The sequence below is a fragment of the Lichenostomus cassidix genome, chromosome 4 (genome assembly GCF_008360975.1).
Source record: "Lichenostomus cassidix isolate B80296 chromosome 4, HeHo_3.0, whole genome shotgun sequence".
Taxonomy (NCBI): Eukaryota; Metazoa; Chordata; class Aves; order Passeriformes; family Meliphagidae; genus Lichenostomus; species Lichenostomus cassidix.
Window position 1 is genome coordinate 9,047,692 of NC_139484.1, and position 15,264 is coordinate 9,062,955.

General features: G+C 41.0%; 1 protein-coding gene across 1 annotated transcript in view; it reads right to left on the minus strand.

The window, feature by feature from the left end:
* The window catches only part of TNIP3 (TNFAIP3 interacting protein 3), a 54,261-nt gene that overhangs the window by 32,458 nt on the left and 6,539 nt on the right, over positions 1 to 15,264 (minus strand). The window contains exons 3-4 of the mRNA XM_085057809.1: positions 12,736 to 12,762; positions 829 to 914 (exon numbers count right to left, since the gene is read on the minus strand). Coding sequence (XP_084913935.1) covers positions 829 to 893 — 65 coding nt within the window. The 5' untranslated portion in view covers positions 894 to 914; positions 12,736 to 12,762. The remainder of the gene's footprint in view (positions 1 to 828; positions 915 to 12,735; positions 12,763 to 15,264) is intronic.

The window sequence follows — 15,264 nt, forward strand, 5'->3', positions numbered from 1 at the left end:
GGCACACATGCAGAAAGCTGTGGGGAGGTGGCAGAAAAGTGTTGAAAGAACTAAAAGCCAGGAGTTAAAAGGACAAAAAGGGAGACAAATCTAGATGTTTTCAAGTGCTCACTCTTTCACTGTGAAGATCAATGTCCAGAAAAGCTTGTGCCCCTTTCAGGGCACTTTCCTGGCCTCAGTAGGTGCCTTTTCGGAATGGTGTCCCTCCCATGGCCCCTTCTGGACTGGCTGCTTGCCCTACAGATACAGCTGTAGCCCGAGTCTGTTTCACATGTGCTTGTTCCTTTGGAAAGCTGTGACTCTGATACAACACAGTTGCACAGCTAACATTTTTAACTGGTACTTGCCACCAATATTCTTTCTTTTGAATCAGGCATCAGCACAAACAGCCCATTCTGCCTCCTACTTCAGCCCAGGCCAGGATGAGGATTCTTCACCAATGCCTTGCTGACCTGGGCTCACAGCTGGGCTGAACTTTTGGAGGAAAACAAGCCCATGATTCCTTTGAGTCTGGGTCTTCCACACAGAGCTGAGGTATTTTCAGTGATCTACTAACACCACAGGCAGAATAGACAGATGAAAACCATTTGGAAATGCAGCCAGGAAATGTAACATACAGTAGCTGACAGGGAACAGCCAGCTCTCTTAAGTCAGGCCAGCTCCTTGCCTGTGGTAGCTGCCAGGCAGCCTCAGCTGAAAGACAGAGGACACCCACTGCACTGTACTTAATACTCTCAGTATTATCTGTAGAACTAATACTAGCTTGTGAAACAGCAGGTGCCCAAAAAATAAAGAAGTTTTTCCATGTAACATTAAGACAGTCAGTACCTTTCCATCTCAACACTCTGATGGGGGTACAGCTCCATGCAATCCTCTGCACCTTTCTTCTTCATTCTGAGCTCCTCACAGTGAATCTATTAGGAACAGGGAAGAAAGAAAGGAGACTTTAAACAGAAATAAAAAGATCAACAATCTAAGAACAAGTTAAGTATCCAATTACAATTAGAAGAGATAACAGTGTCTTGTCTGTATTTCTGTTTTATTCTTCATAAACTACAAATGGTTAACATTCCTGGCTTGGAATCTACTTCCTCCTTCCCAGCACTATCCTCTCTTAAGTTCTCCAGTGTGTCAGGGACAGTTTTGCAAGGGCAGGAGCAACAAGGATCTCTCGCTGCAGTGACAAGTATCTACCCAAGGAACAAAGCTGTCAGCAGTCGCAGGAACATTGGAAGTGTTGCAAAAAGGGCTTTTATTGATCATCCTTAATGAACAAATTATCTTTCACACTCTAGAATCTATTCAAGCATGTCCTCACATTGTCCAAAATGTTCATATGCTTCATGGAAGTGTCCAGTGAAACTGCTGCTCCAAAATGAAGAGAATTTGAGTAATGTCTCTGATCTAAATCGCTTGGAGAGAAAAGGAGCCATGTGTAAGTTAGTGAACACAAGTGTGTTGTTCAAGTATTCTACAAGCTCCTAACAAGCTTCTCTCTGGTCAGGCCAGTTACTGTCCAGCACCGCATCTTGAAAGAGAAGGGAGAGAAACAAAAAAACCCAAACCACCCACCCAGAGAAAAGGGAACAATAAGCATTTCACATTAGGATGAGTGAGCCAAACACACCACCTCATCCAGAGGAGTCATGCTGCTCCTGTGCTGCAGGCTGGTGACAGCCCTGAGTATGTTTCCTCAGTCACCTCTAGTTTAACAGAAGAGGAGCCCAGAAGCCTTATTCTTCTCTTTAGATCAAACAACATCATTATGATAGTTGCTGGAACTGAAAATTGACAGGTTTCATAAGACCTATATTAAGGACAGCAAGGTGACCACTGAAATAAAGTGGGGTGCCATCAAGACCTAAACCCACTATTTATAAGCAAGTAAGTTTTCAATTACAAGACACTCTCTTTATTGCTAACATCAACTTAATGTGAAACCACAGCTGAACATTTTATAGAAACCATGCTGCTTCATCTATGTGCAGGGCAGAAATTTAAAATGAAAGGTTGCCAGCAGAAGATCTGAGGTGTTTGGCATCTCTCCCCATTCTTAATTCCAATTCCTGCAGGCATTTCACACATTCTAGGTGCATCTGGTAATCACTAATTACAAAGTTCCTATTAAGAAAAAAAATGTCAATTCAGTTTCATGTGAAACTTGATTCCAGCTTGTCTGTGTTTTATGAGTGTTTGTTTAATCATAACACAATCATGTTGAAGTATGGAAAGCTGCATTTGATTGATTCCAATGGGAGCTGCAGACACTAGGGAGTAATGAGGATTAAGCCTTATTTTGGAGCTTCTAAACTTGGCCTGTAGGTGTCTGATTTAAAATATATCAAATTTGAAAAATATTGACTTGGAATGAACATTCTCTACCACCACTGAAAAAAACAAAAAATAAAGCAAAATTACTAAAGGAAATCAGAATTAAAAAAAAAAAAACCAACAAAACCAACCCAGAACACCATAGAATTCGGACTGCTACTGCAGCTCTAATTTATCCCACAGGATGGAATATCTGCTTGCTGCTGGGGGGCTCTCTGTGGCTGCAGAGCAGGAGCTCCAGGTTTTCTGTGTCCCTGCTCTGCCATGCTAGGGAAAGGCACAGAAAGGAGCTGCTCAAGCAGACAAATCCCACATCCCTGCATGGCCCAGCTGCACACCCAGCCAGTGTAAACATGCAGTTCTCCAGAAGCCCTGCTGCTCACACTGCTGGGGTGGGGGATGCTGTGCACATCTCCTGACTCTTAGTCATATGCAGATTTTGCAGCTAAAAATCCAAATCTCCACTTGTGAACTTGAACGAATGAGATGTGACCCAGTTGTTGCACTCCATGCAAGTGTTTGTTATTAGAACAACCACAAGTTTTTACAACCATAATATGCAATGTAATCCTGGAGGTTTTTATTAGATCTGGCAGACTGAAGCCAAGATGGATAAAATTCAGCTACTTCAAAGAATTAAGGCTCTGTAAAAGAGGGGGTTGTAATGGTCATGTAAAGGATTGCCCAGAATTACGTACATTTTCTGCTTTCTGTCAAGGTTTTTAAGAACAGGAACACCCTGAAGTAAAACAGAATCAGTTCTGCTCACAGATTTATGGGGTTTGACAATAATAGGGAATGTTTGTTAAAAAATGTGCAGAATTTCCTTGGTGCTCACCCACCATGGCTCCAAGCCCGAAATATTTCCTAGATACATCCAAACTAGGTCAAAAAAGCACTTTTTTTTTGGCTGGAGTATTAATTTGCAATAAAAACAAGTTTTCCACATAGAAAAACACAATTGGAGAGGAAAAAAAATACATTGTTAAAGAAAGACAATGAGACTCACTAATTCTAATGAAATCTTAACTGTAAAATTAATTGCAACCAGACAGACGCTCATCACACTGGTGTTTCAAAATGTTTTCCAAAATGCATTTCACAAACATTCTTAAAGTAAATGTTAAATCCTGCACTACTCTTGCCCCACTCTCTTCTTCTTTCTCCAAGTCCAGCTCTAGCTTAAGAGCATCCAATGTTCCCAAACCCTTGCTTATTTCCCCCAAACCTGCTCAGTAATTAACTTGTATTTCATTTGTACCAAAGTATTATTTTGTGGGATGTAAAATGTAATGTAAAATGTACAATGAATGCTAGAAATGAGCCACACTAAAAGATATAGAAAAGGGAAAAGAAGATTTTTGGTCTGGTTTGATTCTCCTGCCTAGATCAACTCAATGATTCAATTTTACAGAGTACCACCATAAGCTGACATATTGTTCCAGTAGAGAGAACAGAAAGCAGAGAGTATGTATACCAAATAAATTAAAGCACATGCCAGCAAATAACACACAAGGAATAAACCTATTTCTAAGTTACCTTTCCAGTAATACTTATTTTTCTATTCTGAAAGATCCAGGGCCTGTTACAGCCAGGCTGAGTAAATTTACCTCATTCAAGTATTACCCATATTGCAAAATAGCTCCAAAACAAAGTGGAACAAACACCATCATCAATGCTGTTGATAAACAAACTGGCAAGTTACACATTATTTGTGTGTGGCTGCTGTGTAGGAGAAGTGGGAGGGAGAAATGCGTTTTTACAGTAAATGTGATCAAAATGGAAGAACAAACAGAGAAATAAAAGAGCATTTGATGAAAGTGAGCCTGAGCAACACTCACTGAAACTAAACTAAAACAGGAATAAAGCCTTCAAACTCTTTTGGTCTGAAGAAAACAAACCTAAAACATTTCTGCCATCTCCCCCCTACCTAGATATTCCCAGGTTTGGTTCTCAGAGTAGCACTTGAACCAGGCATGACACTACATGTCTGTCTGCCCTTTGCTGAAAACACAACTTCAGACACACAAATGCTGCCTTAGAAAAAGCCACAAACACAGCAAGATCTGCCAGTTGTCTCCTCCCCCTGTTATTTCCTGATAAAGTGCTGAAACTTCAACAGAAGATAGTTTCTAACACAAATTTTAAATCTGAAACTTGATTTTTGCCTAAAATAAAGAGTTAGTTAAGGTTCCTCAGAGCTGCCTTTCCCAATTTGGTTTGGATAAAATGAAACTGGTACTTGCCCTGTGTGATGCAGGAAGATTTAATACCGAATACTTTAAGTTGATCTCAATATTAAGTACAATTCTCCTTGGTTAGGGTAACAGTAGATTTTGAGCTGCAATGACTTAAGAATTAAATTCCCAGAACTAAAGAACTTAATTCCCACATGCTCTTCCACAGAGCTGTCATATCCACAACCTGATAAACAGTCTGGTCTATGAATGCTGCTCCCCCACACTGGGTGTGTGAAAATGTGCCTGCTGCTGACACACACAAATTAGTGTCAGTGGTGAGTACAAAACCCTGCTTTCAACTACAGGACTTCATTAAAAATCAAGACAACACTCTTTTCTTGAATTGAAATTGAGACAAAACCAATTTACAGGTATATTTCTCTTTGCCAATCGGCAAATTTCAAAACATGTTTGGATTGAAGATCTCAAGAACATCTAAAAATGAGAAAATTATTCCCCAATGAGTAGGAGTCCCTTCTTCAAGTAGAAATCAGTGGCACAAAGGTCACCAAAAAACCACCACGGTTGTGCTCAGGCTTGCTTGACACATATTTTACATTTGGTCTAACCATGTCAGCCACTCCACACAGGCATCTGCATAAGTGAGTTTAAAGCACACAAACTCATTTGAAAGGCCACAAAACACCAGCCCAGTGCCAAAAATATCATGACCGCACTTCCAACATGCAAAAGAGTCACATAAGAAGTGACCAGAGGAAGTTGCAAATATCATCTCACCAAGCCATCAAACTCACACACAGCCTACCTCAAAACACCCTCAGTACTTCTCTTGTTAAAAATGAGACTCCTCATTTTTAATACATTTAGAAGAAATCTTTTCTTCATGGGCAAAGGTTCAGTTCAGCTAAAGCCAATCAGTGCACACAGGTCTGGGTGGCAAGTCCATGATACTCTAAGCACATCTATTGTACACAATTTCTGTAGAAGCCAATTGTTCACAGAATACAAATTAATTTTAAAAATATAAAATATGTTTATAAAATAAAGCCCTACAATTAACATATTTTCAATGGTATTTTCTCATTATCTGTGTCCAATTTACATTAGCACAACAAACTATTTGGAGGTGGGCAAGATGGGAAGGAAGTACTTAGTTATTTGTTAAATGTGAACTCTAAATTATGCGGTAAAAAATAGTTTTGTATTATTGTTCACTGCCAAAGTATGGATAGGAAGCTTTCCAAAAGATAAAAACAGAATTGAAAAGGAAAAAGGCTGCAGGATAACAGCAAGATTAGTAACTATGATATTCGTTGAAAGTACCCAAAATGTTTTTTTTGCTGAACAAGTTTTAACGAAGACATCACTGCAGTGAAATTGTGATGTTGTGACAGGAAAGGATGAAACTGTCTCGTACAATCCAAACCAAGAGCCAAAAGTTAGAATGTATCAAATCCATGACTTTGGACTCGAGTCTATGCAGTATAAAGAGATAGAATATAAGTAATAGAAAGGAGATTGCTCCAAGTACAGAGGCCACGTGGCCATGAAAAAGGCATAGGCAGACCTAGCTACAAAAAGCTGTGCACCTAAAAGAAGTGAACTTTTAACAAGAAGATAAGGGTTGATTTAGAAGAGGAATACAGCTCTGTTCTATATAAGATTCATACCCTCCCAACAAGCTTTGAAATCCCAGGACAAGAGAAAAAAAAAAAAAAGCCCATAGAAAGGTAGGAATAATCCAACTAGCCAGTTGCAAAAAATAATTGGCGTTGCCTGGCTGGCAGGAACACCAGTCCTAAAGAACTCAGAAAAGTTGATTTCCACACAGTCCAGCACTCCCATACCTCTGGAAAGGTATGGGAGAGCTGGATCTGCTGCTGCCAGGAACTAGGACTCTGCCAGCAGCATATCACAGTGTCCTAAAGATCCAGAATCAAGCCAAGGGAAGCTGACAACTTTTGCTCCATTTTGGGAGGGAGGTAGAGCAGCCTAGAGCTCCTACAGCTGCCCCAGCACTATGGACACATGCCCTCTGGAAGCAAACAATACTGGCCCTGGAAAAAGGAAGTTGTAATACTGTGGCTCCAAGTATTCCCTACTCAAGGTTAAGATGTATCAAAACTTCTTCTGAGGTGCAGCTTTAACAGCAATTTACAGCCACAAAGTAAGGAAAATATCACCTAGCCCATCCTCACATAATTTCCATGGGGATTATAGAAAACTATTTGTTGCAGATATCCTAATGACTGAACCAGCTAAGGGAATCCTGTGCTTGCTCCAGGCAGAGTCAGCAGCACATGGAATATCCTGAACTCCACAGAACAGATGAAACTTCCCAAGCTGTCAGCAGAAACGATATCCAAAAAAGGAATTTTAGTCAAACCGAGTACCCACCTTTCCTTGCCCACCTTTATGCACGAGAAGTATTTAAAAGGACATTCCTGTAGTTATTCTATACAAATACCATGAAGAAATTAAAAAACAATTTAGGGAAAAAATCCACCCTCAAAGTACCAGTCTTTGGATTTGAGCTCTTTTTGGGAGATGAGAAGGGAAAAGAGGCACATGACTTCATTCTGAGGCTAGGACAAGACCCACCAGTACAAATTTCAAATGAATGCAGATGTTACTCACCATATTTAGGGAAGGCGTTCGTCTCTGTACTGCCAGGTTAGGACATACCAGTCTCAAATAAAGGCTCTCTGAATCAAATGAGAACTAAGTGGTTTGGAAGCAAAAGTCTATCTGTGTATATATATCTCAAGGTTTAACCTACACCCCAGGCTTAGGGAAACCCCTTTCTTCAAGTCATTCTACCATTGAGAGCATATTCATCTCTCTCAAACAAACACAGCCCACACAGATCTACTTGAAAGCACTGCTTGTAAGAGACCACAGAGGATTCCCTCTCATTCTTCAGATTAGCATGGAACAGTGACACAACGCTTCGCCCACATACCAGCAAGAGTTGCTCTGTGGGAAAAGTGGTGGTCTAGCATGGTGGAAAAGCTGCATCAACTCAAAGTGAATAGAACACAAATATCAGTCTAGAAGCAGAATAATTTACTGTAAGGGGCAAATAGGTCAGGGAGCCATTTCTAGGAATGCATTTTTAATTAGAATTTATTCTAAAGGTTTCCCTTACAGAATCAGTGCTCAGTTTGACCAGCGACAGTCTCCTCATCAGCAATGACATTCAGCTCTGCCCCTGACCAGAAACACTACCCTATCATATCTGATTTTCATTCTGAGGAAGAGAGCACATAGAGATGAAGGCTGCAGAAATGTCTCCCCTTCACCAGACAAGAAGTGATGCAGCATTTTCAAGAATAAGCTATTCATTTCAGGCTATAGCCCACTGCACACAGGAGTTGATTAATCAAGTTTCAGAGATGATAAAAATTAACATTATCATGATGCCGCCTAAAAGTGAGAGACTCATGATGGTAAGTTCAGAAAAACATTCATCTCTGATTCTTGTATCAGTTTCGGTTTTGATGACAACAAAACCTGTGCAGTTTTGCACCAAGGACTAAAATTCCTGTTGTAACACTAGTGATCTAACTGCCCTGAAAGCATTCCCATCCTCCTAGCAGAAATAGCTGCTCAGGAGAGCAGGATGGATCTTTTTCTGTCAAAGCATTTACACTCAGCTTCTCACATACACACAGACAGCAATCATTTGCAAATTCATGTTCAACTCACTGCAGGTTTGTTTAAACAAAACTGTTCTGGAGGCATTTGCAATTATAACCGAAGAAACAAGAGGCCAGGGTCAGGATGTGGGAGACCAAGGTCCAGTGCTTTCCCGTGCTTTTCCCTGAAGGAGTTTAACTGTGTTTGTACCTCCTGGATAAATAGTTTAACTGCTGGAGATGCAGGGTGTTTTCTCCAGTGTTTTGCAATAATAGTGTTCCACTACAGATGAAGAATTTACTGTCACTCTCTCAGACAAAATGTTAATGACTTCAATTTGATGGTTCACACATTTACCAACAAGAGTTCAGACTTACTGGCTGCCGGCTTAAAATAAATTAAAAGAAAAAAGCAACAGCACCAACATCTTCCACTTCTCAGAACAGCGTCCTGTACACTCAGTTCCACATCAGCCACTTTTTCTTACCCTGATCTCTTGCTTAATTTTATATAAGCATTTATAAAAAGCTGAACAGTCTCGGCAGGGGACATTTGAAAGCAACCCACCAGCAAAGGCTCAGTAGCAAAGTGCTGGAGCAGTGTCTTGGGAGGTGAGTGACACATATGCAAATCCTTCCAAGCAGAGAAAGAAATCAAAGCCGAGAGATAATTCTCTGAGGGGAAATGCTTTTCCCACTGGATGACTGAATAAGAAGGGAATAGCATTAAATATTACTCAGCAATGCATTCACATAGAATACAGTGAATTCAGCCTTCTATGTTTTTGGCTTTCACTGCACTCAAACACAGCTTTCAGGTTTGGACTGACCAATGTGCTTAATTGCTATGGCACCGGAAATAGTTCAGGGGGTGGTTGTTGTTGTTTTGTCATCATTTGTCAGCTCAACAATGATGGGGCTTCATGAAAACTTTGCCAGTGTGCAGCTCCTAGATTTATTACCCCTCATATTCACTGGAATGGCTGTGGTTTCTGCCAGGGAGGCCAGGAAGAGCCAGTTTTCTCCTCATGCAGGAAAAGGCAAAGCCAGGACTGTTAAGCCTTTAAGGTCAGGTGCCTTCTTACGCCATCCCATGAGTTAAGAGAAGTCACCAAAGAAGACAATTGATTCTGGGGAGCATTCCCTGGATAAAATGCAAAACACTTACAAATATTTTAACTGGAGTCCTTCTGAGCCAGGACATTTCCTGTTCTGCTGGACTACTCCAAGCACCAGCCATGCCCAAGGTAGGCACAGGCAGGGATGTGATGCTCCATCTGTGCAGCAGAGGTGAACAGGGCACAACACCCTTTCCTGCTTCCAGAGAAGAGGAGATGAAAATGTGGGCCCTTCCTTTCCTGTTAACAGCAGCTTCACAGCCCTCCTGACTTGAACAATTAGAAGGTTTTCTTTTTGAATTCCTGTCAATACTGGTGATATGAAAGCATTGACATTTTCAGCACAGCAAAGCAGGCACAACAAAGTGTTTGGTGGAGGCAGAGAAAAGCAGTCAATGGAAAAACTGAAGGGGGAACCCTTTCTTTTAAACTCTAGTGGAAAATTGTGGGGGTACAGCAGAAATCACCTTTTTACCTGACTTTCCCACTGTCCCCATTCAGAAGAAGAAAACCCCTTTGGCTACACTACACATAGCTGAATAATAAAAAATTCATTGCTCCTTAAGCATACCCAAGCCACTTATCTAGAGAAAGGGCAGGTTGGATGGCTGCCATTCAAATTATTTCATTGTCCACTGAAGAACTGCTTGTTTAGGGGCTTTCCACAGGGGAAAAATAAGGAAATGAGTTAGAGAAAATTTAATATAATGCAAAGACAACAACTTAAAGTACCAGATCCTTGGTGACTTGTAAAGGCCTTAATTGCCATGTAAGTATTCAGGAAAGAAAAGACCACTACAAAGAAGAAAGAAGACTGGGGAAAAAAGCAATTTCAAAAGTGCTCAAAGCACTTTGGGACTCCAGCACTCTGGAGTGGAAGCTGAAGACAGATTTGCTGTCCAGAAATTTTCTGAGATTTAGTTTGACACTTTGATACCACATTTAGGGCATTAGGAGTTTGTTCAGTTGAAAGAAGAGAGCCTGCTGTTCTCCACACAAGCCTTACTCCCTCGCTGTCTGCAGCTGTCCTCTTCTCTCTGCTGCATGAATGAGAACTGCTCCCATGCACTCAGGGTTTTCTCAAGCTGAAATACTCTCTTCTGCTTCATTCACAAGTAGATTGGCTGCTCTTTTTCAGTTGTATATGTCTTAAACAGGTTCACATGCCCCAGATGAAGAAGTAGCAGTGAGACAGCCAGTCCCATCCGTCAGGTTTTTGAGGCGAACTGAATACGTAAAGGTGAGGTTACCTCTTATCCACACTTCATACACTATTAAAATATATTTTTGTGCTCACAGAAGTGTCTTTCTGAGGGAGGGAGATGCTGCTGCTAACCTAAATTTTAGTGAACTGCTTTGATTTTAGTTTGGACTAAAGCAGCTTTTGCCTGAGATGCATTAGAAGTCAGGGCACTTCCCACCCATTTTGTTCCTGCTCCCTGTGTGGCTTTACTGCTTTAGCTGGGAACAGAAGACCACCCACAACAAATTCTCCCTTTCTTATGGAAAAATTGGAAATGCCACAGCTCCTTTATGAGGTCTTAGATGGTGATTCTATGAATTCTTTACTTTTACTCAAAATATATTATGCTACTTCACTGGATTTTCCTGAAGATGTTCCTGAATTTGATACAACAGCAAGTATGAATACAGGTTTTATGAAAAGATGTTTTTTCATAAATGTCCATGTTTTAATTTCAAAAAATGTTTGTATGTTTTATGAAAACAGACCAGCAGCAGGTTCCAGCAGAACATCACTTCCATCACATTTGTCAATCCCACAAACGTCAAGCATGCAGCTTAGTGTCAGGGAAGGTGGCAATAAGGCCACCTTGTTCTCCAGCTGGTTGCCCACCCACTACTCTGTATGGCTGCATTTTTTACTAAATTACTGCAGTATTTAAATTCTGGTCCAAACTGGAATTAAATTTAATTTTGAGCTGTGTCAAAATCCTTCAAGAAAGCATTTTCTTTCTGCATCCACTTCAGAGAAGGAAACTTCCTATCCATATACACTTTCACTTGCTTGCCAGTTAACAAGAGAGAAAAGTCAACCCTGATGCTATACTAAATTTACTACCCCCTACGTCAATGCAATTTTAAAGCATCATTTAGTGGTTTGACAGAAAAGTGACCTTTACCTCATGGAGACATGGTATTTTTGGAGGAAGCAAAGCATTTTCACCCAGATTCAGAGACTGCCAAAACCTGCAAGTTGCAGACACTTTCCTGCCTTTTGCTACTTCTTGGTTAGGCTGCAAAAATAAAATCAGACACAGAGCTCAGAGGACTTAGAGAGAATTCTGTCAACAAGTTGATCTACCACAAAACTAAGTTCTCCTGGTCTCTGATTTTCATCTCAGTGGCAAGGAGTGCAGAGAGCTGTGTTCACCCAGAATAGAGGATATCTCCACAGAAAGGGCTAGGAATGGAATAAGGTGATAGACAACTACTACATGAGTCTGGGTTAAAAGTAAAAGGAAATGGAAGCAATGTAAGAAAAGGAAGAAGGGAAGTAATTCTGAAGTACCCAGCAAGAAGTGGTGCTTGCCATCAGTACAGGTGGCTGGATAGAGGAAGATGCCTCCAGCTGGGTTTGCAGCTGTCCAAGGGCAGAGGGAAGTGAAGGTATCTCACAGGAGCTATCCTGCTAGTTGGTGGACAGGAAGAAAGGCACTTTGGAGGAGAGGAAGGTGGGGAGAGGTGACACATCTGCTACATTTCAGATGAGAATCGTACTCTTTCCCAGCTCCTCTGGAGGATCTGGTGACCTTTCCACAACCCCCAGCAATCATCAGAACACTGAAGCAGAAGTTGCCTGCCCCACTGTCCCCATAAAGCATATGAATCTAATTTTCCCTTTATGTGAAATCAAGAGCAATATCTGCTTACAACTCTGCAATATTGTTGTCTGAGTGTGTGGTAAAGCTAATAATCACACTAGAAAGAGCTCTCTGGCTGTTAGAAGCCAGATCCAAATATTCCTAAGGCAGCTCTCCATCACTTAAGCACGCAGACACACACACACAAATCTATAAATGCAAACACTCCTATGTATCCTACAAGCAAACAGCCTTAATACTGTTTCCTGTTACCAAAAGAAAGGACTATAAAAATGAAGGAACTCCTGATCTCAGGCTGCTAGTTCCACCTCATATGACCTTAATTTTATAGAAACTGTATCCTTGTGTTATTTAGATTTTACTCATAAAACATAAACAGAGGCAGTATAGAGGCATTGGGGAACAATCAAGAAAAATGTAAAACTTCTTTGAACAGTAAAGAAAAAAGTTGTTAAAATGATTCATTTTTATAAATTATGTAAGGAAAAGCCATTTGCTGTAGGGGAGATAAGGTTGTTGTTTCTTTTTCTTCCCTTTAAAAAGAACAAAAAGAAAAAAGACAAGTTCTTGGAGCACTTGAATGTTGTAGCAAAGTTTTACTTACCTTAGGTACTTCCCCAGCAATTACAACCTAGAAAAAACATTAAACACAGAAGATTATTTTATAATGTAGGGCTATTTATCCACCTATTAATCATGACCTTACTCTAAGCTTTTGCAGTAGTTCTCTGTGCATCCTACTTTGAAGGAAGCCTTAAACCACAGCAGAGTGCCAGTGGGTCTGATAAATCACCACTTGTAAGTCTTCTAAACGTTTTTCCCTCAGATCCATGTGGGTCTTGCCCTGTGATGGGGTTTAACAGCTTGTGCTCAGCATAAGGTGAGACAAGTCTGTCCTGCTGTATGCTGAGGCACCCTCACATCCATGAGGAAAGGGAGAAGCCTGGCTTTATTCAGCAGTGATCTGCTCTGGAGAAACCTGACCTGCACCAGCCAAGCTGCCCAGCTCCAGACCCAGAGTGTCTCTACAGGAACCTCGGTGACAGTGTTTGCAGGGCAGCCCAGCTCCTTTTGTCCTGTTACCTCAGAGGATTGCAGCTAAGAAAATCAGGCATTTTGGAGCATTGCCACGGGATTCTGAGTCTTCAGCATTAAAATACCTTTGAAGAGATGTAAATCCAAAAGCATTTTGGGGGTCGAGGATGGAGCTGTCTGTATTCTCCCACTCAGCACAGGCACTGCTGTCAAGGAGTTAGGAACTGACTGTCTCCCAGTCTGGTTCAGAGAAAGGCACTTTCCAAGCATTCTTCCTAAGGAAATCCCCCCACCTTCAGATAAGAGTGTTTTTTGAACTGCTCTTTTTCTTACAGCATTAGTCAAAGGCTATGGGAAATTGTACATTTTTGTGGCTTTTATTAACTTATTTCCTTTACAGCAATATGCAGTAAAACCAGTAGTGAGACTCCTTTTAAACTCAAGTGTTACTGTTGTGCTTTCAGCAGCCTCATGGTCCTTTCAAAGCTCAATAACCACCATATCTCTATAGATAACCACAGCCTTCAAGATCTTAATACTGAATACATTGATACAAAATGCCTTTAAATGGTGCCTTTTGTGGTTTGGGGGTTTGTTTTGCTGTTGAGAAAGATTCTCCGAGCTTTTGCCCCCCTTCCACCAGCACAGGCGCCTGTCTGTGGCTTCCAGGGCTGAAGGCTGAACCCTTAATTCAAATTCAAATTGTAGGTAACAGCTCTGGCCCGATGGCTTATCAGCTAAGCATGCATTTGAAACCAGCACAGAAACCACTGAATTATCCCATGAAGGACTGTCACCTTGGAAGGGGCTTTGGGGGTATCCAAAGACCACCAGGATATACGGAGCATGCGTTGTGCACATGCTACTGATATTAATGACTTCCGAGAAATTATTTGTATAACCACTCCTATCCTGAAGAATGTAATTAATATTCATGATTTTACCTATAACACTGTGTCTTTGGGGTACTGAGGTATGTGTGTTTGGTGGAAACAATTCCCACACATCCGGTGCACCGAATAAAGCAAATACCCACTTCTCTGACTTGCTCTCTGAAGTGTCTCTGGGCTCGATTGGGGCGAATCACTGTAGCCTGTAGAAGCTCTCAGGTAAACTCTGAAAATAAAGAAGGAGATCCAGAGCTGAAAGAGGGTGCAAGGTCAGTGTTCAGAGGACAGCTCTGGATAGACCTGGTTTGCCTGCATCTCTCTGCCACATGAGAAGGCACAACCAAAGCCTACTTCAAATTGCAATTTCCGTCTCCTGTACGCACACACAGGGATTTGGAAACTGGTCAAAACCCCAGCATGACAGAGAATTACAGCAGTTACTTCAGATGAAAGAAAGTGATAGACAATGGTTTCATTGCAGCTTAAAGCACCAAGGCTAAACCAACAGTTATACAGATATGAAGACAGTCAGAATTATAATTAAAGAAGAAAATTGAAAGCAACCTTCTATGTCTAAAAGAACCATTTTTAAAGCAATTCAATTTTGAATCCATAATGAACATACACAGACACACACAAAGAAGCCCAGATCAAACTATACTTCTTGCTGAACTGATCTTAATTTTCACTGCTGGAAACACACAAACTATTATGGTTTGGCATTGCTTTTTGGTTCTTTATGCACAGCTTCACATATACAGAACTGCTTTTGACCTAGAGATTGGTTTTGATCTACTGAACTTCTAAGTTGCTTACTTGTTACTGGAATTGCTATTAGTCTCCTTGTAAACAAACTAGCAGCAACACTGCTTGCTTACCCTCCAACTCCCCCAGACGTTTCTCTGCTTTCAACTGCAACCTACGCAATGGAACAGGATTCTTTTTTAGCAATAATACAATTTCATAGTTGGAATCCCCTTCAGTTTGAAACAAACAGCAGCAGTGACTCATCACAAGGCATTTTAAAAAAAGGGGATTTCCTACTGAAGTAAAGCACCAATGAGCATCACAGAAGACAAAAATCAGTGAAGATCACAGTAAAGAGGGAGACCAAGGATTCCTTAGGCAGGCAATACAACTGCAAAAAAAAAAAAAGTAATGGCTCTAATTTCAGCTGGAGGCTCATGGTCCAGATGGGATTTGTTATT